This window comes from Onychomys torridus, chromosome 9 (genome assembly GCF_903995425.1).
Source record: "Onychomys torridus chromosome 9, mOncTor1.1, whole genome shotgun sequence".
In the NCBI taxonomy this organism is placed as follows: domain Eukaryota; kingdom Metazoa; phylum Chordata; class Mammalia; order Rodentia; family Cricetidae; genus Onychomys; species Onychomys torridus.
This window is the reverse complement of record NC_050451.1, coordinates 110,142,046-110,167,192: the sequence shown is the minus strand read 5'-3', so window position 1 is coordinate 110,167,192 and position 25,147 is coordinate 110,142,046. Positions and strand designations below refer to the sequence as shown.

General features: G+C 45.9%; 1 protein-coding gene across 6 annotated transcripts in view; it reads right to left on the bottom strand.

Annotated features, from left to right (window-relative positions):
- The window catches only part of Clybl (citramalyl-CoA lyase), a 242,305-nt gene extending 225,098 nt beyond the window's left edge, over positions 1-17,207 (bottom strand). For 5 of the 6 annotated variants that reach the window (XM_036198729.1, XM_036198726.1, XM_036198724.1 and 2 more), the window contains exon 1: positions 17,116-17,198. In XM_036198729.1, the coding sequence (XP_036054622.1) occupies positions 17,116-17,171 (56 nt within the window). In that variant the 5' untranslated portion in view covers positions 17,172-17,198. Of the gene's footprint in view, positions 1-17,115 lie in introns of all 6 variants that reach the window. The other variant, XM_036198728.1, reaches the window with a different exon arrangement.
- Positions 17,208-25,147: the final 7,940 nt, after the last annotated feature.

Sequence of the window (25,147 nt, the reverse complement as noted above, 5' to 3'; positions counted from 1 at the left end):
AAAGATTATTAGGATTATTAAAAATGGGTTAATTTAAGATATAAGAAGTAGCTAGCAAGAGGCCTGACATAGACCATACAGTTGGCAAATAATATAAACCTCTGAGTGATTACTTGGGATCAAGCAGCTGAGGGACATGGGTGGGAGAGGTTTGTTTCTCGGGCAGGACCAGAGAAAACTTATGGCTACATATGGGTATTTTGTCTGTGTGTGTGTGTGTGTGTCCACCACAGGCATGCCAGGTGCCTGGTGCTCACAGAGACCAGAAGAGGGCACCAGTTTTTCTACAACTGGAGTTACAGATGGTTGTGAGTCACCATGTGGGTGCTGAGAGTCAAACCCGGGTCCTCTGGAAGAACAGCCGATGCTTTTAACCACTGAGCCATCTCTTCAGCCTCTTCTTATGAGCAGATAACATAGGCACCATTTGGTGCTTCTTCCCACCTAAGTGGACATCAGATATGAACTCTCACCCCCAAGCCTCAAAGGCCATGGTCCAGCTTCAAGGAGGAGGAAACCCATAATGTATGGTGAGTAGAGTGTGAAAAGGATGAATGGGCAGGACATGAAGGGTAGAGAGGCAAGATCACACATGCTCAAGAGCTACAGGGAAGGGGAGGGTTGTCATGGGTGCAGTGGGAGAACACAGGAGGATCAGAGGAATGAACCAGTGTGCATTTGTGAGTGATTTGGAGAAACAGCATGGAGCTTCCACCTCATACCTGCCAGAACAGCTATGTAAGACTGTAGGAGAAGAGCTATAGAGGATGTAGGGTCTGAGCCCCAGTGCACTGAGGATATAATAGAAAGTGGAGCATGCCTAGGGTCATGTCAGAGGAGCAGCAGGAGGCAATTGAAGTTCAAGGTGTCAGTCCACCAGGAGGCAACTCCATGATGGATGAGTCTTGGATAGACAAGCCCCAAGACCCCAGACTCCAGACTGTCTCTTGCTTCTGCTGTGCCTTTACTTGTTTGCTGCTGCCATCTTTCTCTGGTATCTGGCATGGTGTGAATGGGTGTGGGGAAATCCCACTGCCTGTAATGTAGTGTGTTTATCTCATAGAAACATTTCATTCTAGCCGGGCGTTGGTGGTGCACGCCTTTAATCCCAGCACTCGGGAGGCAGAGCCAGGTGGATCTCTGTGAGTTCGAGGTCAGCCTGGTCTACAAAGCGAATCCCAGGAAAGGCGCAAAGCTACACAGAGAAACCCTGTCTCAAAAAACAAAACAAAACAAAACAAAACAAAATCTTTAAAAGAAACATCCCATTCTACTGGGCATTTTTACCTGTGAATTATTATGAAGATGATTTCTTCTTAAGTTGTACTGTTTAATTAATAATAATAATATAAGTTTAAATAGATTTTTATGCTTAAAAATATAAATAAGGAAGTGTCACATAGCTAGAACACATGAGTTTGTATTGAGGAGCCGTATAGACTGTGACTTGGGTTAATGATTAAGAAAAAAATTGAATCTCAGTTAGCCCAGCTAGTTTAAATTCTTTTAACCTTAATGTTGGGAAATGTGTTCACAGGTTTTGGAGTGCATCATAGCTGAAACAAAGCTTTGAAAAATAACAAAGTTAGACTAAGATGTTTTCATCAAATAGCTTTGAGGTGAAAAACCCAAGAAGACAATCTAAAGTTTTAGAAAGGTGCATAGATGACTAAGGAATTCTTTAAGGTCTGAGAACAAGAACAAAGTAGCCCAATTATCATTAGCTGATGCACTTTTCTTGCTAGGATTGGTTGATGACCAAAAGTGATGATTGATTCCTTGTACCCATTTTTGCCTTCAATCTCTTGATATAAAAAACTGTTGATCAGTGGGTATGCACCCTAAAGATTTCAAGTAGAGCTGACTGTTTCTCATATATAAAAGTTTAGGTTTGTGATTCCTTTAAGATTCCTAGTAAGATTACACTTCAAGATAAGTAATAAAGTGATTGGTTCTTTCTTTGTAACCACAAAACACAGCCTACCAATAAAGGAATACCTTGCTTGCCTACACTGTTAATCTACAGCAAGTTGCTTGGCCATAAATGTATGTGGGCTCTTGGGATAGTTTGTTTTTCACCTGTAATATGTAAAGTGTTTAATCATGTAAGGGATGTGGAAAAAAAAATGCTGTTTTTCATTTGTATTCATTGTAATCATTAACTTGAAAAATAGAATGTAACCACATGGTAATTTTTATATTACTTGAAAGATCCATCAAGGTATATGTATTGGGCAGTGTGAGCGCTTAACCTCTAATCTGTAGATGTAACCGTCTTGTTAAATAAGAAACACAGAGCCAATTGCAGAGTTAAAAGCCAGAGGTCAGAGTAATAGCTGAGAGCTGAAAACCTTACCCTCCACTGCTTCTGCTGTCTTTCCTCTCCACCAGAGAGGCCTACTTCCTGTGTCCTGTCTTTTATATAGACTTTCTGTTCTGCCTTCTCATTGGTTGTAAACCCAGCCACATGACCTCTTCGTCACTGCATGTCTGTACAGACCTCCAGGTCTTCTATAGTTGGTATTGAGATTAAAGGTGTGTGTCACCATGCTGGCTGTATCCTTGAACACACAGAGATCCTGCAAGCTCTGCCTCCCAAGTGCTGGGATTAAAGGCGTGCGCCATCACCGCCCAGTTTCTGCTATGGCTTGCTCTGACCCCAAGGCAACTTTATTAATATACAAATAAAATCATATTTCAGTACAAATAAAATATCACTATACTAATCCATCTCTCCAGTCACAGAAGTATCATCCTGATGCCTATGCAGGTGCTGGGTAGCATGGGAGGACATGAGGAAGGTAAACAAGCAGCCAATTGGACAGTCACACCCAAGAGCTCAAACCTGAACCAGGATTGTTGGTGAGTGGACAGAATTCCTCTAAGACATCCATGTCCGAATCCCCAGAACCTGTGGAAACTTAACATTACGTATAAGAGTGGGGTGAAAGGAGACTCGTGGAGCTCAGCTGGGGACATCAATGGGGATGACCCAACACAATTGCAGTGGGAGAGGGAGGCAGAAGTGCAAACCAAAGACTACAGTGAGGCAATTCACTCTACTTTGCTGGCTTTGAAGAAGGAAGCTGGTGGCCCCAGTGAGCTGGAGGAGTCAAGGAAAGTCTCCTCTCTGTACAGAACCCTATAGATACTCAGGGTTGAGCCCATTCCGTCTCTGCCAGGCTTCTGACCTCCGGAGTACAGTTTTTGCGGTGTTCTGAGCCACAAAATTGTGGATAATTGTCTATATGAATAACAAACTGAGTTGGTATGTGATGGCAGCAGGTAAGGTGTGAGCAGAAAAGGGAATTGAGGGTCACACATAACCTTAGCATATAAGAGGAGAGGGAGGCAGTGTGAGCCAACCAAGGAGGGCTGGCCTATCAAGGCTGGAAACATGGCTACCACCTGAGAGGTCCAAGGAAGACAGGCTGCCAGGAGGAGGCAGCAAGAGGCAATGGGCCCTGAAAGATGAACGCAATTTGAAGACAGGGACAGTGTGAGCAAAGCAGAGTAAGAGCTTTGTATGCCACGATGACTGTGTGGTTGGATAAGTGTATGTGTCCTGCAGAGTGTGTGGTAGGATTGCTGAGTATGTCCTGAGGAGTGTGTGGTTGGATAAGTGTGTGTGTCCTGCAGAGTGTGTGGTAGGATTGCTGAGTGTGTCCTGAGGAGTGTGTGGTTGGATAAGTGTGTGTGTCCTGCAGAGTGTGTGGTAGGATTGCTGAGTGTGCCCTGAGGAGTGAGTTGTTGGATGGCTGCATGTGGTTAGATGAGCAGGGTGCAAGGTGAGACACCCCACCAGACCCCTACACACAGGAGGTGGGGGAGCAGGAGGAAGAGGATTTTTTAAAGTATGCCTATCAAAGAGGAGTGTAGAGACATTGCAGAAAAAGGTTTCTACATGGTCCACAGTAACAGACACGTCCCGACCACTCAGTAAACCCCTGATGTTCCTGCCTCACATGGGCACACTTGGTGATCCAAACTCATACCCTAAACCTCTACCCAGAGGACGATGAGATTAGGGCCAGGGGTTACTACAGAGTTCTCTCTCTGTGAAAGATCGTCTCTTGACTGGCTACAGCTTTGCCTCGGAGACCCTCACACACGTGGGGAGGTCTACATCTCCAACACCAGCACTCTGTGGTTATTCCTGGTGACTGCAGTACCCAGGACAAGTATAGGCTGTGAGAGCACTGGGGCAGCTTGTGGGAACTAGAAGGGCAAGGAGGGTAGACAGGACGGGGGTGGGGGATGGGGGAGTAGGAAGAGACAAAAAAAAAAAAAAAAAAATCAGGTATCCAAGGACTGAGATGGCTTCGGAAATTAACAACACTTGCAGAAACCCAAAGTCCATTCCTAACACCCATACTGGGCCACTCACAGCTGTCTTTAACTCTAGTTCCAGGGGATCTGACACCCTCTTCTGGCCTCCATGAGCACACTGCACATACATGGTGTACAGACATACACTGGGCAAAACACTCATACACATAAAATAAATGAATCTTTTATTTATTTAGTTACTTATTTGGTTTTTTTGTTTGTTTTGTTTTGTTTTTGTTTTGAGACAGGGTTTCTCTGTGTAGTTTTGGTGCCTGTCCTGGATCTTGCTCTGTAGACCAGGCTGGCCTTGAACTCACAGACATCCGTCTGGCTTTGCCTCCCCAGTACTGGGATTAAATTTTTTAGACAGAGTTCTTCTGTATAACCCTAGCTGTCCTAGAATTCACTCTGTACAGGTGACTTTGAACTCAGAGATCCACTTGCCTCTGCCTTCTGAGTACTGGGATTAAAGACATGCACCACAATACCCAGCAAATAAATGGATCTTAAAAAACAAGATCTTGGGGCTGGAAAGATAGCTCACTGGCTGCTCTTCCAGAGGTCCTGAGTTCAATTCCCACCGACGGTGGCTCACAATCATGTATAATGAGATCAGGTGTCCCCTTCTGGCATGCAGGCAGAACACTGTGTACATAATAAATAAATAAATCTTTGAAAATAAATAAAATAAAAAAAATAAAGCCAGGCGGCGGCGGCGGCGGCGGCGGCGGCGGCGGCGGCGGCGGCGGCGCACGCCTTTAATCCCAGCACTGGGGAGGCAGGGCCAGGTGGATTTCTGTGAGTTTGAGGCCAGCTTGGTCTACAGAATGAGTTCTAGGACAGGCTCCAAAGCTACACAGAGAAACCCTATCTCAAAAAAACAAAAACAAAAAAAAAAAATAAAAATAACCAAATAAATAAATAAACTAAATGAAAAAACAAAATCTTACCCTGTTCTCACTGCTGCTCTGTATACACCACCTTCTCCTGTTTTCACCCCCATCTTCCTGTAGGACACTGGGACTAGAGATTTGAGCTGTATCTAGCATTTTTATTATCTTATTATTATTATTTTCTTTTTGTTTGTTTGTTTTTTGTTGTTTTGAGACAGGTTATCTCTGTGTACCCTTGGTTGCTCTGGAACTCACTCTGTAGACCAGGCTGGCCTCGAACTCCAGAGTGTTCCCTGTGTCTCCCAGGTGCTGGGATTAAAGTCGTGGGCCACCACACCCTGGTATTATTGTTTTCAAACTCTGGCCAAATTGGGCTCAACTAGACCAAAATAACTAGAAGCTCAAAGGGCCACTGCATATGTTTAAATTTGTGAATTCTCCGAAGTTCTCTTACTGACGGCAGTAATTCCTTCCTTTTTTCTTTTATCACTATCTCCCGCTCTCTCTCTCTCTCCAGGGTCTCAGGTACCCCAGGCTAGCTTCAAATTCATTATTTAGCTGAGCATGAGAACTTCTCTTGACTCCACTGAGATGTGACAGCATGCTGGGTTTCTACGGTGGTGCTGGAGATAAACCCGCAGCTCTGTGCACACCAGGCAAGCACTCCAACTCAACTTCAACTACATGCCTAACCCTGCAATTCCTTTCCTAACAATGGGACGTTGGGTTTTGCAGTTTCGGGGGTTTTAAAAGCAACAGAATAAGCTGGTCACAGCCCTGATGTTGTAAATATCTGTGGCCTGGGGGAAGGTCAAACAGACAATCAAGAAACAAACACCTGTTATTTCTGGGAGAGGAAGCGACGAAAGCTAGGCAGGATAGAGAGAAGGTACAGAGGCAGCTGCTGAGGATGCTGGGCTGCGGGGCTATGTCCTCCCTGATTGGTGACGCCTGAGCTGAGACCTAAGGAGCGAAATGCCCCAGGCTGGCACACCGCACAGCGGGGCAGCCCAGGACAGGGAAGGTCAAGGGGAACCAGAAGTACCGTGCGACTTAAGTCTCTAACCAAATTCTAAGACTTAAAATTTAAGCAGACCATTTGCAGGCCAGTGTAGACATATTCCTCTCTCCATGTGTCTTTCATTTGTCTTAAAGAACAAACAGAAAAAAACCCTTCCCCATCTTAAGAAAAGCAGCCGGTTTGCGAGGGTGCGGCCCTCGACTGCAGAGACCGGCTACATCTCCCGTTGCTAGAGCGCCCTCCAGTGTCTCAGGGATGAGCTACACGTGGCATGGGGGCTGGGGACTTCATTTTTTATGTTAAACTTTTTAATTTGGACTCAAAACTAATGTGGGCTTCTCACAAAGGCCAGTGAGATATTAGATAAGAAGACAAGAGACATTTACACGTTCTTACACAAGCCTCTATTTCTTCTAACCAAAGCAATAAAATATGTGTCTGTGACAATGTTTTAATGACCCATACACATCTAAACATCTCAAAGGTCTACAGAGGGCCCATTAAAGGGGAAAGAGGCGTTTTTAGAAACATAGAACTGTTTTGTTTTGTTGTTTGTTTTCTGAGACAGGACCTCATGTAGCCCAAGCTTGCCTCAAGCTCACTCTGCAGCTAGGCTGATTTCAAACTCCTGACATGTTCCTACCTTCCCAATGCTGAGACTGCAGATGTTTGGCGCCTCAATTAGAACTGTGAGTTAAATATGGAATGCAGTCTCCAACTAAACTGTGACTTGAGCTGTAAGATGGCTTCCAGGTAAAAGGGATTTATGCCAAGCCTGATGACCTGAGTCCAACGCCCTCACCCACACACGGAAGGACAGATCAACTCCTAGAAATTACCCTCTAATCGCCACACAAGTATTCCAGGGTAGGTGTTCCAGGGCGCGTGCGCATGCAAACACACACCACACCACACCACACCACACCACACACACAGACACACACACACACACAGACACACACACACCACATACACAGACACACCACATCACACATACAGACACATACATACACAGACACACATACATAAACACACAGACACATACCACATCACATACACACCACACACAGACACAAACCACAGACATACACACCACACACACAGACACACACACATACACACCACACACAGACACACACACACACACCACACACACACACAGACACACACACACACACACCACACACACAGACACATACACACACAGACACACACACCACACACAGACACACACCACATCACACACACAGACACACACACACACACACACATCACATACAGACACACCACACACAGACACATACACACACAGACACATACACACATACACCACACAGACACATATACACACACCACACAGACACACACAGACACACGTATCACACATATAGACACACACACACATAAACACACAGACATACACATCACAAACACACACACACGCACACACACACACACACACACACACACACACACACACACACACACACACACACACTTTTTGAAATACTATTTAAAAAGAGAAACCCATCAAGATGGTCAGTACATAAGCATGCTTGGGGCTGGAGAGATGGCTCAGCGGTTAGCAGCACTGGCTGCTCTTTCAGAGGTCCTGAGTTCAATTCCCAGCAACCACATGGTGGCTCACAACCATCTGTAATGAGATCTGGCGCCCGCTTCTGACCTGCAGTCATAAATATAGGCAGAGCACTGTATAAAATAAATCCTTTAAAAAATTTAAACAAACAAACATGCTTGCCTCCAAGCTTGATGCCCTAAGTTCAATCCCTAGAATGTCCATGGTAGGAAGAAAGAGACTACTCCCAAGAGTTAACCTCTGACCTCTACACCTGGACTCTGCCATAGGCACCCATACACATGCATTCACACAGATACATACAAATAAATAGAATTGCAATTTGCCAGGTGTGGTGGTATACACTTTTCTTCTCAGCACTTGGGAGGTAGGAGATCCCTGTGAGTTTGAGGCCAGCCTGGTCTACAGGCCAGCCAGTGCTACATTGTGAGACCCTGTCTCAAAAACAAAAGCAAACAAAACCAAGAACTGTGACTCTTAGAAAATGAATAAATTAAACGTGGCTCTCATGGAGGGGCAGTGGGATAAGCGGGAAGTGATTGTTGTCATTTGAAATTTCCAGTATCCAAAAGGTTCTGTAAATCATTATCTGAAGTGTCCTGCAGCCACTCCAGCAGCATGCAGAGTGCTTATTAAAACCATTGAGACATTGACTTTCGGCTCCTTATTATTAATGGGCACCTCTGTGGAGCTCAAAAGCCTAGCTAAGAGTAAGACATGGCCTCCTGGGTAGATAGATGCCTGGTAGGTCAGAGTGCCAGCGAGGCTGACAGCCAGAGGGCAGGGTTCTTGTAGGCCCCCACTGCCAGTGTTGTAACCTACAAGACAGTCTGTGCTCATTTTACCAAGTCTGGGCCTGCTAACCTGAGGGAGAGGGGCAGGGAAGCTCTACAGGGCAGCCTGCAGTCCGGAGGCACCAAAGGGCTGCAAAGACCACAGGCTTTGAACCTGCAAGTTTACATGTCAGAAGCTGCCTCCAAGAATCCCAGGAAGGCTGAACAGAGGGATGTTTACCCCTGCCTTTTCCAAGAAAGAAAACTTGAGAACAGACTAAACGAACAACTATGGTCATGGTCATGCACACACATGCACTACATGATAGTCTGTTTCTCCAGTAATCAGGAGGAAAGTTCTAAAGGATGGGCTGGGGCAATGGCTTAGGAGCAAAGCCCGTGTGTGTGTGTGTGTGTGTGTGTGTGTGTGTGTGTGTGTGTGTACACACGCGCGTGCACACACACGCGCCTGTCTGTCTGTGTCTGTGTCTGTGTTTATGTGTATGTGTGTGTAATGTGGGGCAACAGAGAACATCACTAAAGCATCTGTATTATTAGGTTAATGTCCTAAACTAGGAACAAAATGAAATAAAAATAAATAATAAACATCTCTCTAAACCTGGTGAGAGGGGATAAGAAAGGAAGGAAGGAAGCTCAACTCTGCGGCCCATTTATTAACTGAATCATTTGAGAAAGTTATTTGATTAAGTGTCTTAGTCCATTTTGTGTTGTTATACCAACGCCACAGAGTGGGTCATTCACAGACAAGTCGTTATTGCTGGTGTTGTGGCACATGCATGTAGTTCAACATGTGCCTTAGGAGTCAAAGCCAGAGATCACAAATGAAAGGCCGATCGTAGTGAGACCTTGTCTCAAAAATGAAAAAGAAAGAAAATGAAATATAATTTCCCACATTTCTAGAGGCCAGGAAGACCAACAATTATCTATCAAGTGCCTTCTTGAGGAGTCATTCCATGGCAGAAGGAACAGCAGTGAGAAGGGTGGCTGGGCTGAGCCCGGTGGGAGCACTTACTCGCCTCCTGCCTCCTACGCCTGGTGCCTCAGTCCTACTCTTGATCCTCAGGGCTGCAAAATCAAAGGGGTGGGGGTAGGGAAGCTGACTCACATTCACTTATTTATGTATTATTTATCTATTAACACGATCTATCTAGATATTTAGAAACATGGTTTTATGTAGACCAGGCTGGCCTTGAACTCACTGTATGCTAAGGATGACCTTGAACTTCCTCCTTCCTCCACCTCCAGAGTACTGGTATTACAATGTGTACCACCATGGTCAGTTTATGTAATGTTGGAGATTGAACCCAGGACTCCAGATATGTGAGGCAAGTACTCTACCAACTGAGCTACATTCCCAGCCCCCAGACTTACTTTTATAACAAAGCCACACTCTCAATCATGAGCATACTCCTATAATATCAGCATCAATCCATTCATGGGGCAGAACCATCACGACCTAATTACCTCTTAAAGTCCCACTCCTAACACTGTTGCTTTGGGGACTTCATTCCCAACACATGACTTCGAGGGACACATTTAAACCACAGCAACAAGCTATAAAAGCAACATGAAATAAATCAATCCTGCTTGGATGGTAGTGGATTTATATTCATACCCAAGTGACCTATATGAAAACACAAATACCATTTCCTCTATAATATCTTTATTACCTAATAAAATTCTAAACTTAACCTGTTGAGAACAAGAGGGAAGTGTAGAAAAACAAGTGAGCTATGCCGAACACACCACAGCTGTTTTTAGTGGCAGCAAAGGAGTTTTGCTTTACAATTAGCAACTCTTTTCCCCTTAATAAAATTCATGAGACATACCAAGAGCCCCTCCCCCAAGGAGCCCAGTATATCCCAGCTTTCTCTCTGCATCATCTAAACCCACATTTCTGGCCTGGTGTGGTAGTACACAACTCTTGGGAGGCAGAAGCAGGCTAGTCTCTGTGAATTCAGGGCCAACCTGGGCTACACAGTGAGTTTAGGCCACCCAGAGTCACATAGTAAGACCCTGTCTCAAAAACTAAACAAATAATGAAAATAAAATATATACACTTATATAAATTACGGCAATGTATCACTGAGTTTGTCACACACACACACACACACACACACACACACACAATGATACCAGGAAAAGAAGAAAAACAAAGACAGATACATAGAAGTCACTGGAACACCGTCCAAGAACAGAGTTCTGGGAGAATCCAGGGTGCCTGTGAGAAAATTCCAAAACAAGAGTCTTGTAACCTCAGTATCTTCAAAACACAGAATTTTTCTTGGAATGTGAGTGAGCAGATAGGAGTGAGTTTACTTCAGATTACCAAATATAACTGGTTATTGTTTATGTGCCACTATGGAAAAACATGTTTTTGCCATGTGCAGCTTGTCCTTGTGATTGTACATTTTACTCATGTGACTCTACTTAATCCTCAAAGTATAAAATTGTCTGATGCTCTGAATAAAGCTGGCTATCTCCTGAGACTTTAGTCAGCCTCATTTATTGGCTCCATTCTCCCAGGTCCCACCACTTCTAAACTGGTGAACTCTAAGTACCATTTCCGTATCTCCTTGAATGAAGTAGTATAAGTCAAAAGCAGATCAGATCCATGAAGATGTAAAAGGTAGTACACATTCAGCAGCATGTGACGGCCTACACAAACAAAGTTCTGGTGCACTCAGCATGGATAAGGCCTCAAAGTGTTATGCTAAGTAAAGGAAGCCACAGCAAAGGGCTGGACACTTACAAATGCATCCAGATTAGACAGATGCTGAGACACTCAGCAGGGATGGGCATCAGAGAGTGCTCCAAATAAACCATGCTGACGGCTCCCCATTCCCAACATAACTACAAACTCTACCATCAAGATGGCTAAAATGGAAAACTGGATATGCACACATATGTGCATATCTCTCCTTTTTTTTTTTTTTTTTTGGTTTTCTGAGACAAGGTTTCTCTGTGTAGCTTTGCGCCTTTCCTGGAACTCATCACTCTGTAGCCCAGGCTGGCCTCAAACTCACAAGCGATCTGCCTGGCTCTGCCTCCCGAGTGCTGGGATTAAAGGCGTGTGTCACCACCGCCTGATCTTTTTGTTTTGTTTTGTTTTGCAGGAGCTGAGGACCGAACCCAGGGCCTTGCGCTTGCTAGGCAAGTGCTCTACTGCTGAGCTAAATCCCCAACCCCTCTCTCCATTTTTTAAAGTGAGCTATTTTTATTTTATGTGTATAAATGTTTTGCCTGCATGTTTATCTATGCATCATGTGTGCAGTGTCCAACAGGGCCAGAGAGGGCATCATATTCCCTGGAATTGGAGTGGCTGTGAGCTACCATGTGGGTGCTGGGAATTAACCCAGGTTCTCTGCAAGACCAGCAAGTGTTCTTAACTGCTGAACCATCTCTCCAATCTCAAGACTCAAGATTCTTAAGGTGTTAATTCCTCTGACTTACTGTATGAACTCAATGCAATACTGACCAAATCCCAGCAGGTTAGTCTGTGGTATTAACAAAAGAATTCTAGTCTACGTAGAAAAACAAAGGGTCCAGAAGGCCATCACAACACAGCAGACAAGACAGTTTGAAGAGAGTGTGGTGTCTGCAGAATGACAGAAGCATGGTCAAATAAGGGGGTAGAGAGCCCAGAAAGGACTAACCAGATGCTGCCAACTGATGTTGCACGAAGGAGCAAGGACGGTTTTCCTCAACAGACTGGCTGGAACAACTGAAGGGGTCATGGATACACAACACTCTTGGCCTTCCAAAAGAAGGACAGGGGAGGGAACTCTCAAGACCCACAAATGATAAGCTGGACCTCATTAACACTAGATTTTTTTTCTCTTTGAAATACACTCTTAAGAAAATGTTGAGAAAAGTCACAGGCTGGAGAAAATATTTCCACAATACAAATTTGCTGATCTACACCAACAATGTGAAAACTGAATGGCAAACAGACAACCGCAGGACAGGCCTGACCAAGGTGTCCTGCTCTCCTAGGCTCATTCAGCTTCACAGGGGAGGGAGGCTCCCCAAACACGGCAAATTCCCTCTCCTGCAGACAACACCTCCATATCCTTTAACTCAACTCTGACATTTTCTGGCTGGAGCTAGTAAGCACCAGATCCCACACATCTAGGGCTCAGTCCCTCATGGCTGCCCCTACTTCAGATACAAACAAAAGCTATGTATGTTTGTCTTGCGTTTCTAACTGATTGGCCATAAGTCAGGGGTTCGTAAGGTTCTCTCTTTAGATTTGATTTCTACAATAGCTCACAGAACTCTTGGAAACTGGTTACTATAAGAGACGTTCTAAAGGATACAGATGAACAGCCAGATGGAAGGTTGCACAGGGCAGGGTGTGGAGGAGGGGCAGGGGTGGCTATGCCCTCTCTAAGCACACCTCCCTCCAGAAAGCTGCATGGTGTTCAGCAACCTGGATGCTCTCCAAACCCCGGCCTTTGGATTCGGATGGAAGCATCCTTGCACAGACATGATTGATTACCTCACTGGTTACTTGGAATCAACTCAATCTTCACTCCTATCTCCTCTCCCCAGAGGTTGGGGTGGTACATTTCCCATGGGCTTTCGTTAGGTTTTATACTGCAGTGATGAAACACCATAACCAAAGCAGCTTGGGGATGAAAGGGTTTGTTTCCATTCACAACTCTCAATGCCACAGTGCGTTACTGAAGGAACCGGAGGAAGGAACTGGGGCAGAGGCCAGGGGCAAAGGTGCTCACTGGCTTGCTCCACCTGTATTGTTCAGACAGCTTTCTCATACAACTCAGGACTACCTGCCCAGGGTGGCGCCACCTAACCCACATCAATTGTTAGTTAAGAAAATGCCCACAGGCTTGCCTACAGGCCAATCTTGTGATGACAGTTGTGGTTTTCTCCTCTCAGAAAACTCTAGCCGTGTCAAGCTGATGAAACACTCACCAGTACAGGCTTGCTTTAAAGTTCAAGGCCTCCAATCATGCTGTGGGTTTTCTGAGAAGGTCCACATCCTGAAGCCCAGTAGGGCCCCCAGACACTCAAGTCATTCTGGAGAGTCCAGTGGCTTAGGGCTCTGTTCCAGGAAACAGGGACAGAAACCAAATGCACATTTCTTATTATGTCACAGAATCACAACAATCAGGCTCAGAACTCGGCAAAGCAGTTGGACAAATCTACATAGAATCTACACAGATGGCAAATCAGCACCTGGAAGGTGGCACACAAGTGTGACCCTGTGACATACCTCCTCCACAGGCCACATCTCCTGATCTTCCCCGACTGTTGCACCAGCTGGGGACCAAGAGTTAAAATATATGAGCCCATGGGGGACGCTTCTCATTCAAACGACCACAGCATCATCCGAGGGGATTTCAAGTTCAAACAAACTGAAAACACGATACTGCAACTGCACACCCATTAGAGGAGCTGAGTGCTCTTTAGCCAACAAGGACAAATGGCGATTTGGGAAGCAGCAGGGCTCTCCTACACTGATAAAACGGTGCAGCTACTATGGCATTTTCTTATACAGCTAACCACAATCTTCTCAAACAATTCAACAGTCACAGGCCTAGGTAACTATGTCTATACAAACCTGTACACAAACATATAGTGAAGGCTTATGCATAATCAGCAGAACTAGAAGCAACCAAAATGTCCTCCAACAGCAGAATGTATAAATTACTTGTGGTATAGCTGTACAATGGAATATTACTTGGCAATAAAGAGAAATGAGTTATTAAGTCATGAGACATGAAGGAATGTTACATGCATATTATTAAGTAAAAAAAATCCAATCTAAAAACACAGTACACCATATAGTTCCAGTTCTATGACATTCCAAATGAGACGGATCAGCAGTAAGAATTATATGTTACATGGGCTTGACAACCTGACCTTTAGCCCTGGAGCCTATGGTGGAAGAGAATCAACTCCTGAAAGTTGTCCTCTGACCTCCACCCATAAACACACACACACACAATAAATAAACATAAAAACTAAATCGTCTGTGGAGGGAGGGTACCTGAAAAAGCACCTGACCATACACAAATGCACAAAAGGGATCTGCTGAAGAAAAAGGTGCTGACCTAAGTAACCCTAGAAGTAGAGAAAAGATGAGCACCATCCTCTAGTGGATGGACCCTTCCCAGTGGGTGTGATGATGACAGTTCTGATAACGCAGCAAATGCTCGCTAGGATTGAACAATTACGTGAATGCGTGGTGGACGGCAGGAGCCAGGAATGGTGGTTTACAAACAGGCCTGGGGAAGTGGCTGGACTGGTCCCTGTAGGATGCCTGAGAGCTGGAGACAGGGTAAGAATGCATGTGTAGCTTGATAAATGATTACAGAGGTTCTATATACCATTTGTTTGTTTTTGTTTTTGTTTTTTTTTTTAAAGATTTATTTATTTATTACATATACAGTGTTCTGCCTGCATGTATCCCGTAAGCCAGAAGAAGGCACCAGATCTCATTACAGATGGTTGTGAGCCACCATGTGGTTGCTGGGAATTGAACTCAGGATCTCTGGAAGAGCAGTCAGTGCTTTTAACCTCTGATCCATCTCTCCAGCCCCTTGTTTTTGTTTTTCAAGACAGGGTTCCTCTGAGTTCTGGCTGTCCTGGATCTTGCTCTGTAGACCAGGCTGGCCTTGAACTCATAGAGATCCACCTCTGCCTCCCAAATGCTGGGATTAAAGGCATGTGCCACCACTGCCCAGCTTCTATATAACAATTTTTATAGGTTGTGTGTGTGTGTGTGTGTGTGTATTCATATTCCCTTCGACAGTTCTTGGCTCTCAAGTGAGTTATGCCCCTTCCTTGAAAGTGGGGTAATTTACATGCATCCAGCATGGCCATAGTCAACAGCACAGATAACAAGACAGCCTAGGACTCAATAGGGCAAATGATGGCAAGTGAGGAACAAGGATCGAGACTGGAGGTCTAGAATAGCCCCTGCCTGCCCAACAATGGTTCAGATGCTCTAAACAAGGAAAGAACCATCAAAAGTGGCCCACTGGTCCAAAGCTGAAGTTCAACTCAACAGACATAGAAATTAAGGAATGGCACATAGCATTTTACTTACTCTAATATGTTGACTAGGACCCAGACTGATTTCACACAACTGGGTTCAGTAAGGCCCGGTACGCTTGGTAGAGATGCAGACACGTGACATGGAGAGGAAGTAAAAGGCATTTTACATTAAGCTCCAAGCCTATTAGAAGTGGTGACTATGTGTGGACACACCATAGAGGCTGGCCCATTCTCAGAAAAGGAACCTCTAGGCAGGCCTGGGACCACACGCTTCTAGGTGCCACTCTGGTTCCAGGAGTTACTACTTCCTGAGCCAGGGTGCGAAGCCACACGTAATGAGAAAGTGGGGTGCCTAAGACCATGGGGTCCTGCCATGGGTCAGGGGTGAATCGTGAAGCACAAAAGATGTAAAAATCGTTAGATCAAGAACCTTGGCTTCACCACTCCATGGGACTTTGAGACAGTCACTTGGGCTCTCTGATCCTGTTCCACATCATAAACAGGACACCCTACTTCTTCAAACGGTGGTAAGGGAAACCACAGGAGATGTGCATTTAGCAAATGGGCAAGCGTCACATCAGCAGTTCTCAAAATGGAATTCCCTAACACACGAGGTCCCTGATTGTGACAGTCTATTGATCTTTTTTTTTTCTTTTTTTTCTTTTTAATTTAAATTTTTGGTTTTTTCGAGACAGGGTTTCCCTGTGTAGCTTTGCGCCTTTCCTGGAACTCAATTGGTAGCCCAGGCTGGCCTCGAACTCACAGAGATCTGCCTGGCTCTCCCTCCCCAGTGCTGGGATTAAAGGAGTGTGCCACCACCGCCCAGCTTCTATTGATCTTTTACCAACTAGTATTGCTGTGTAGACCAGGCTGGCCTCCAACTTGCCATAAAGACAAGCGTAGCCTTGAACCTGCGTCCTCCTTTCTCTGCTTCCCAAGTTCTGGAATTCCTTTCAAATATTTACTCCAAAGCTGGTGACATGACTCTCATGTTAAACCAAAGAAAATTTCGAAATATATAAAACCATTATGCTCTTTTCATCTAAAAAGTCTGTTTTTCATGAACAAATGTTGGCAAAAGCTCTTTGGGACCCTCAATCATCTTTAGATGGGTAAGTGGGTACAGAGACCAAACATTTGGGAACCACTGTGCTTCACATTGGAATCAGGTGTGTTGTCGCCCAGTAAGCGAGCGTCTCAACTACTCCAGAGCATCCCTAGAAAGCTTGGCGCGTTACGTGCTAACCGCTGACAGCCCTGCCAATCCGGCAACATCAGTACCCAATGACCGGGCCCATACAAAGCCCTCCCACTGGGAGGCAGAGCCGCAGCGACCTTGGCAGAGGTCAAGCGCGGAAGGCACAGAGGTTGCGGGCTACAGTGCCCTTGCAGGCTCAAGGGACCGCTCTGGCCACCGCCTTTACCGCGCGGCGGGGACTGGGGACCTGAACTCACAGCCTGGGTAGCGCCGCCGCTCCGCGTACGGCGTTCCGCAGCACACACAGCGCCATCTTCCCGAAGTGATCCGCCCCGCCCCACCGCCGCTCCGCCCTAGCCGGAATCGGACACGCCCATCAGTATTAGCCCCGCCCCGCCCCTGCAGCCTGGCCCCGCGCGGCCATTCTTCCGCACGCCCCGCCCCGCCGGCCCCGCCCCGCCCCGCACGCCCCCCGCCCGCCGCCCCGCCCCGCCGGCCACGCCCCTCCTCTGCTCCTCTGTTCCCCGGTCCCTCATCCTTTCTCACCCTTTCTCACCGCTCTTTGTGTGGAGCCTTTGGGGAGTCACTCTCGCCGCGCTTCTGAAGCGAGTTAGGAAAACCTGGATTTTCTTAGGCAGAACAGATTCAGATTTCCGAGGGTTTTTTGTTTTTTTGTTTTCTAAACAGTGGGTGAGCCTACCGTGGTGAGCGAGCTAGGAGCGGTCAAAGCGGAGGCTGCCTGGAAAGGCGCAGGGTAGTGCAGGCTGGGGACTCACACACACTGCTGTGTAGACCTTCACTCTGCTGCGGAGCTTCCAGAAGCCGAGAAAAGCTTAGGATTCCGGCCGTGCCCACAGGCCCGTCTTCCCTAATCCAATGTTGCCCCAAATGCTGTGGTAAGCTGGATTAAAAAATAGTTAGACCCGAGAAGCCCTGTGTCGCCAGAATGGGAACATGGATGCCAAATATCCGCAGGACAGAGTTATGGCTTTGTATGTGATACCAACAGGGCAGACTGCTCAACCCCTCTGTGCGGCCCCACCCAGGCCTCTCCAGCCCACATCCAGAAGGACCACACCACTTTCTCCATGGCGGCCCAGCCTGTGCCCTTTCAGCCATCCTGGAGCCTGAGGCTGGAACACTCATCCCATCTCTAATTTACACATCGATATTTTGTACTAAGAGTCTGAGCAGGCAGGCCTTGTCTCCGAATACACATGTCTCTACGGCCATCCAAGAATAAAACACAGTTCTGGAAGTCTCTGCGTTTTCATTTCACACGCACACGAGATAATATTGCGATTTTTTGCACCTGAGAGGGTCAGAGGGTCGGGTGCAGCTTTGAAAGAGGATGGTGTAGGGAGGGTAAAAGTCTTCAGGGCAAAGTAGAGCAGTCGAAGAGAAAGCTGCAGGGATCCGAGAACCGCCTGGGCCCAGATATAAGAGATCTAAACGCCTTCTTTTATAATACGCTCCGGAGTAGAATTTAGGGCCTCATCCTTGCCAGATGAGCACTCCACCACCGAGCTTCCCCCTGGCCCTAGATGGCTGAAATCTTAGCGTTGTAGTTCACAAATACAGATGTCCTAGATAGAAGCGAGTTATATTTTCACCACATGGCCTTGCAATTATCGTGGAAACTCAATTAACGTTCACTGTTGGTCTCGGGTATCTAGCTTTTGCACTGGCTCCTAGAACGTCTTCCCAGGACACGTCGCCTGAAAATCCCTGATCACCCTCACGGTTTGCTGTAACATTGAAATAACTTTCCGATGGGAAAGGGCAGACCCATTAGGAAAATGAAGCCCTTTATTCTTCGGTTAGGAACCCAAAGGCTCTTTATCACAGTCCATTCTTCCTTCCTTTTGCTGTCTGGCCGGATGTAGGGTTTTCTCACCAAAGTGGAGTCTCAAAGGCTGAGCCGGGCCGGTGTCACCGGTCTCAAACTTCAGAATGGTGCACTTAGAAAGAGGCCTATTAGAAGTTCTGTGGAAAGGTTTTTAAGCAGTGGCACAGATAGAACTTGGCTCTGAGATCATTGCTGCCTCCTGCTGCTAAGACACAAACCCCTCCCGGCCGCGCTCCCGGCCGCGCTGCCTTTGATAAGGGGGACCGCTGCGTCTGGCTCCTTGGGGAGAGAGGAAGAGACGTCTCTCAGATTTAGGCCAAATGCAGAATAACTAACGGCCGCGTGTGAGCCTGCCGGGCCTTAGCTCCCTCTCTTTAAGCTGAGGAAGTGAGACTACACAACCTTTAAAATATTTTTTGGCTCTGGAGTGCCTGGAGTCTGATTTTATGACTTCATGGCTTTCCAATCTTGGCGGCCAAGCCGCGCCTAGGGTCAGAAGGCCGGTGCTGTCCCAGCCTTCTAGGCCATGGTCTCTGCTTTGTCTCTGTAGCTCTTCTAGTATTTATCTATATAATTTATATTTATTTATTTTGGGTTTTCGAGACACTGTCTCATATAGCCTAAGGCTGGCCTCCTACTCACTGTGTGGTGGAGGCTGGATGTCAACTCCCAGTGCTCTCCCTGTACCTTCCCAAGTGCTGCCATATGTTGATTACATGAAGTGCTGGCGATTGAACCCAGGTCTTGTGTAATACCAACCCAGGTCTTGTGTAATACCAGGCAAGCACTCTGCCAACTAAGCTACTTCCCCAACTTCAGTTTCTGGATTTCCAAGTGTGGTCGAGTATTCACATACTGGCCTCCAAAGATGTTTGCATCCTAACTGCTAGAATCTATGAGTGTGTCACTCAGCAGGTGTGATGAAGGATCTTGAGATGAGAAGATTACCCTGGATCATTGAGGGAGGGGCGCAATGTCATCATAAGCATCCCTTATAGGAGGCAAGAGAGTCAAATCGCAGTGCAGACATGAGACATGGGAGCATAGTGGGGCCTGGAGAGAAACTGGCAAGGTAGCCAAATGCTTCTTCCCTTCAGTGCCCCAAAGAAATGCAGCCTGCTATCACCTTGCACTTTTCCCCATGGAGCTATTTGAACCTCTGGCCTCTGGAACTGTAAGATGATAAGATGATTATTATGTTGTTTTGAGTCACTAAGTTCGCAGTAATGGATTGCAGAAGCAAATGAATCCTGACATGCCTAGTACAAATGAAACTTTCTCAGAGTTCTACGCAGGAATGGCTCTAAAAAACTGACTTTGGGGCATGTGGAGGGGCTTGGGATGTAGCTCAGTGGATAAAATATTTGCCTGGCATGCATGAGGCCCTGGGTTCCAGGCCTAGTGCAGCATAAAGTGGATATGATGTCACACAGCCACTATCCTAGCACTTCAGAGGTGGGGGCAAGGGATCAAGAGTGTGAGGTGGGGCCAGAGGATGCTCAGGGATCGAGAACATTGCTGCTCTTGCACAGGACAGGGGTTCAGTTTCCAGCAGCACCCATGGTGGCTCACAACCATCTATAATCCAGTTTCCGTGAATCTAATGCCTTCTTCTGACTCTGTGGACAATAGGCATCCATGTGGTACCTTTAAATACATGTAGGTAAAACATATACCCACACATATAAAATAAAATAAATAAAAAATTTAAAAGACTTCAAGATCACAACAACATAGGGAACTTGAGGCCAGCCTCATAAAATATATGAGACCTTGTCTCATAAAAAATAAAAATAAATTTCAAAGGGGCTGGACATTGTGGTGCACACCTTTAATTGCAGCACTCTAGAGATAGAGGTAAGCTATCTCTGTGAGTTTGAGGCCAGCCTGGTCTACATAGTGGGTTCAGGCCAGCCAGGGCTATACAGTGAGACCCTGTTCCAGAGAGGGGGCAGTGAGATGGCACTTGCCTCACAACCTTTAATATCTGAGTTCAATTCCTGGGACCCATGGGGTATAAGGAGACAACTGACCCCAAAAAGTTATTCTCCGACCCCCACATGTGTGCTGTAGTATGTGTCTCCCCAACCCTCACACGTGATAAATTAATCATGAAGTCTAGTACATGAAATGATGGAAGAGCTTGTAAGAGTAAAAAGCACTGTTTCCAAGTACTAATGGAAACCTCACAGAGCTCTGCCTGCCTCTGCCTCGAGTACCAGGTCAAGAGGACGTGTTGCAACTCTTGGTCCTGTCAAGGTTTGTATAACACAGCAGAAATGGCAATGCATTCCCACAATCCTAGCTACTCAAGAGGCTGAAGGAGGATGCTTGAAAAATTCAAGGACAGCCTCAACTACATAGCAAGTTCAAAGCTAGTCTGGGCAACTTACCAAATCACTGTCTCAAAAACCAGAATGAAATAAGACTGAAGATGTAATTTGGTGGTAGAGCACTTGTCTAGCATGCTCAAGGCCTTGAGTGCTACACAAGAATTAAACAAGCCAGTATACATGAGTGCAGCTGTTGATTAGGATCTCTCTCTCTCTCTCTCTCTCTCTCTCTCTCTCTCTCGTGTGTGTGTGTGTGTGTGTGTGTGTGTGTGTGTGTGTGTGTTCTTCTATCATCTGTCCATTGACCTAGAAAGCTCTTCCCACTTAGAGCAAGGTAAACACTGGGAGAAAGATACGTAAGACATAGCTAGAGAAGGAACTCGCCCAAATAGTGACAGTCAGGCTGCCTTCTGGGCTTATTTCTCTCTATACTCCCAATTTCAATTTCGGTGTTTCAGTTTGTCTATAATAAATATCTATTATTGCCTATGCAATACTAAGCAAGATTTTTTTAAAAAGATTTATTTATTATGTATACAGTGATCTGCCTGAATGTATGACTGTAGGCCAGAAGAGGGTGCCAAATCTCATTACAGATGGTTGTGAGCCATCATGTGGGTGCTGGGAATTGAACTCAGGAATTGAACTCAGGCCCTCTGGAAGAGCAGTCGGTGCTCTTAACCTCTGAGCCATCTCTCCAGCCCAGGATTTTTTTTTTTTTAAGGGAAAAATAGGCTCTGGATTGATGGCTCAGTGGTTAAGAGCACTAGCTGCTCTTGGAAAGGATCTGGATTCATGTCCTAGCACCCATGTGGCCACTAACAACCACCTGTAACTCTAGTTCTAAAGGATCTCATGCCCGTTTTTGGCCTCTGTGGGTACTGCATGCCTTTGGTGCACATACATACATGCAGACAAAACACCCACACACATAAAGATAAATAAATAAGCCTGGCAGTGGTGGTGCTACGCCTTTAATCCCGGCACTGGGAAGGCAGAGGCAGGCAGATCTCTGTGAGCTGGAGGCCAGCCTGGTCTACAGAGTGAGTTCCAGGACAGCCAGAGCTGTTACACAGAGAAACCTGTCTTAAAAATAAATAAATATTTAGAAACTAGACTTGGCCTTTTGCAAAAATAACAGACATTTTTCAGAGAACACTGTGTCAGCCATCATTGATGGGAATACAGGAATGAAGGAAGAAACGGTGTTTTTTGGTCACAGCAGCAAGTCTAAGAAATGCTTTGTTCTTTAGGACAAGTGGAAACAAGGCTGAGGGCCTTGGAGAACCCTCAGGCTCACAAGCAGGCCAAGGCTGTCTTAGCTGGGCAGACTTCACTCCTGGGTCAGAGTCATTTGTACCATGTGGATAGGGGTACAGAGAGTCAGCAAATGGGGATTAAAGAGCAGCTTAGAGCAATTAGATCACATGAGGTCCCAAATTCTCATTATCAGGAAGAATCCAAATTTGACTCCTATTGCTAAAAGAAGAAATAAAAGCAAGATACATATTTCTTACAAGCCGACCTGGGGGCATTATCACGCTGTCTATTATCAGCAATGAGCAGATTTGATTCCTTTCCAAACAAGATTGGCAGGGCCTGCGGGATCTGTCAGAGTCAGGCTAATCCTCCAATCATCCGCCTGCCCTACCACAGTAATAGAAAAGTGTTGGTAATAAGGAGGTTAACAGTCTTCTTGTCTGGCGCATTAAAGATAATTCCACACAACCCAGAGGGTTTTACCCAAACAGCCTCCATGGTGTGGTTCAGCATTACATATCATCAGGTGTCACTTCTGCCAGGGCTGCCAGCTGTCAGTGGTGCAAGGAAGTCACTGGGTCCCTGCTCCAACCACGACACAGGCCGGACTTTAGGAGTTCTCAGTACATCGTGGGACAGAGAACACACAAAATTCAGCAGCTACAAACACGCAAGATGGTGTTGCACGCTGCCCATGCCAAGGCGTGCTTGGGGCGGACAGCCAGTAAGTGAGCTCAGCTTCCTGAAGGTCACCATGCAGGTCTCCTTCATTTCATCGTATTATCTAGATGATGTAAATGTACTGTTTTGAGTAACTCATGTATACATAGAGCTAAACATTTTTTCCTGTCTAAATGTATAATGCCAGAACTGAGGACCGAACCCAGGGCCTTGTGCTTGCTAGGCAAGTGCTCTACCACTGAGCTAAATCCCCAACTCACAGCTAAACATTTTTAAATAGCAAAAAAGATACAGAGGGAAGCTTACCACTCCTTATCTCCATTTACTTCCCCTGGCAGGTGGCTTTCCTCAGAATTATTTCATTCTTTCAGAGAGAAAAAAAAACAAGAATCGAAGCCAGGTTATGGTGATACATTGTGTACCCTAATAAACTTCAGCTGAAGATCAGAGAACAGAACAAGCCACTAGATTAAACATAGAGGTCAGGCAGTGGTGACACACTTTCTTACTTTCTTCTTACTTTCTTCCTTCCTTCCTTCCTTCCTTCCTTCCTTCCTTCCTTCCTTCCTTCCTTTCTTTCTTTATTTATTTTTGGGTTTTTTTTGGTTTTTCGAGACAGGGTTTCTCTGTAGCTTTGGAGTCTGTCCTGGACTAGTTTGTAGACCAGGCTGGCCTCGAACTCACAGACATCCACCTGCCTCTGTCTCCCGAGTGCTGTGACCGGCTGTCAACACCTTTAATTTGGGAATCACACTCGCCTTTAATCCCAGCACTTGAGATCTCATGCCTTTGCTTGGGAAGCACACACACTTTTAATCCCAGGAAGGGATAGCTGGGTAGAGAAAGGTATATACGGCGTGAGGAGGCAGGAACTTGAGGGTTTTCAGGCTGAAGAGTCCTGGAGGTAAGAGATGGCAGTGGCCGGCGGTGGTGGCGCACGCCTTTAATCCCAGCACTCGGGAGGCAGAGGCAGGCGGATCCCTGTGAGTTCAAGGCCAGCCTGGTCTACAGAGTGAGTTCCAGGAAAGGCGCAAAGCTACACAGAGAAACCCTGTCTTGAAAAACAAAACAAAACAAAAGGGGTGGCAGTGGCTTGTTGCTTTGTCTCTCTGATCTTTTAGCATTTACACCAATATCTGGACCCGAGTTTTTTTTATTACAAAACCTTTAGAAATTTCAGTTACACCAGGTAACATCTGTAGCACAGATTTAATTCCAGCCCTTGGGAGGCAGAAGCAGAGGGATCTCCAGGTTCAAGGCTAGCCTGGTCTACAGAGTGAGTTCCAGGACACTCAAGGCTACAGGAAGAAACCCTGTTTTAAAAAACTAAACTAAAGGGTTGGGGATTTAGCTCAGTGGTAGAGTGCTTGCCTAGCAAACGCAAGGCCCTGGGTTGGGTCCTCAGCTCCGGAAAACAAAACAAAACAAAACAAAAACACAAAAAACAAAATAAAACAAAAAACTAAACTAAAACCAAAAACAAACAAATAAACAAAAAAATCTACATTGGGAGTTTGACTGAGCCCTGTGACTTCATGTTAAGCAAATTAAAGCTATTACAGAAAAGAAACATAAACATTGTACTTGCTTGGAATCCTAGAGTAGTCAGATTCAGAATAACAGCAGAATGAAGGTTGGCAGTGAGAAACAACCATCCTCACTTGGTAAGAGTGCTGGAGACTCAGAGGAGCAGAGTGATGCTGCTTATTTTACACCCTGCACAGCTGGGGTGTCAGCCTAGAGAGAAGGCAGGAAAGGCTAGCATGCCCAGTTTTTTCAGAACAGTGGCCTTTGTATTCTAGATGACATTTCCCTGATCCCGGAATCCCTTGTTGGCAGAGTTCTTCAGGGAGGTACAATGTTTCCAGTTAACTAATGTAGGTCCCAGCTCAAACTCCCCATCCTCCAAGAGGTCAAGCAAGGACCTTCCCCTTTTCTATACATGGGCTCAGTCAACATAACAGATTTTCTGTATCTTTCCAACTCTGGATAGATAAGCTAAAAAGTGTCCACCCCAGCAGGCAGTAGCTGTTAGCTAGGGAAGACAGGGGCTTAGTGATTTGCTGATGAGCTCAATCTGCACCCCATACTGAGGATGGACAGAATGATTTATTTCTTACAGCAGAGGCAAGGGAAGAGGTGGGGAGGCCATGCTTCATGGAAAAT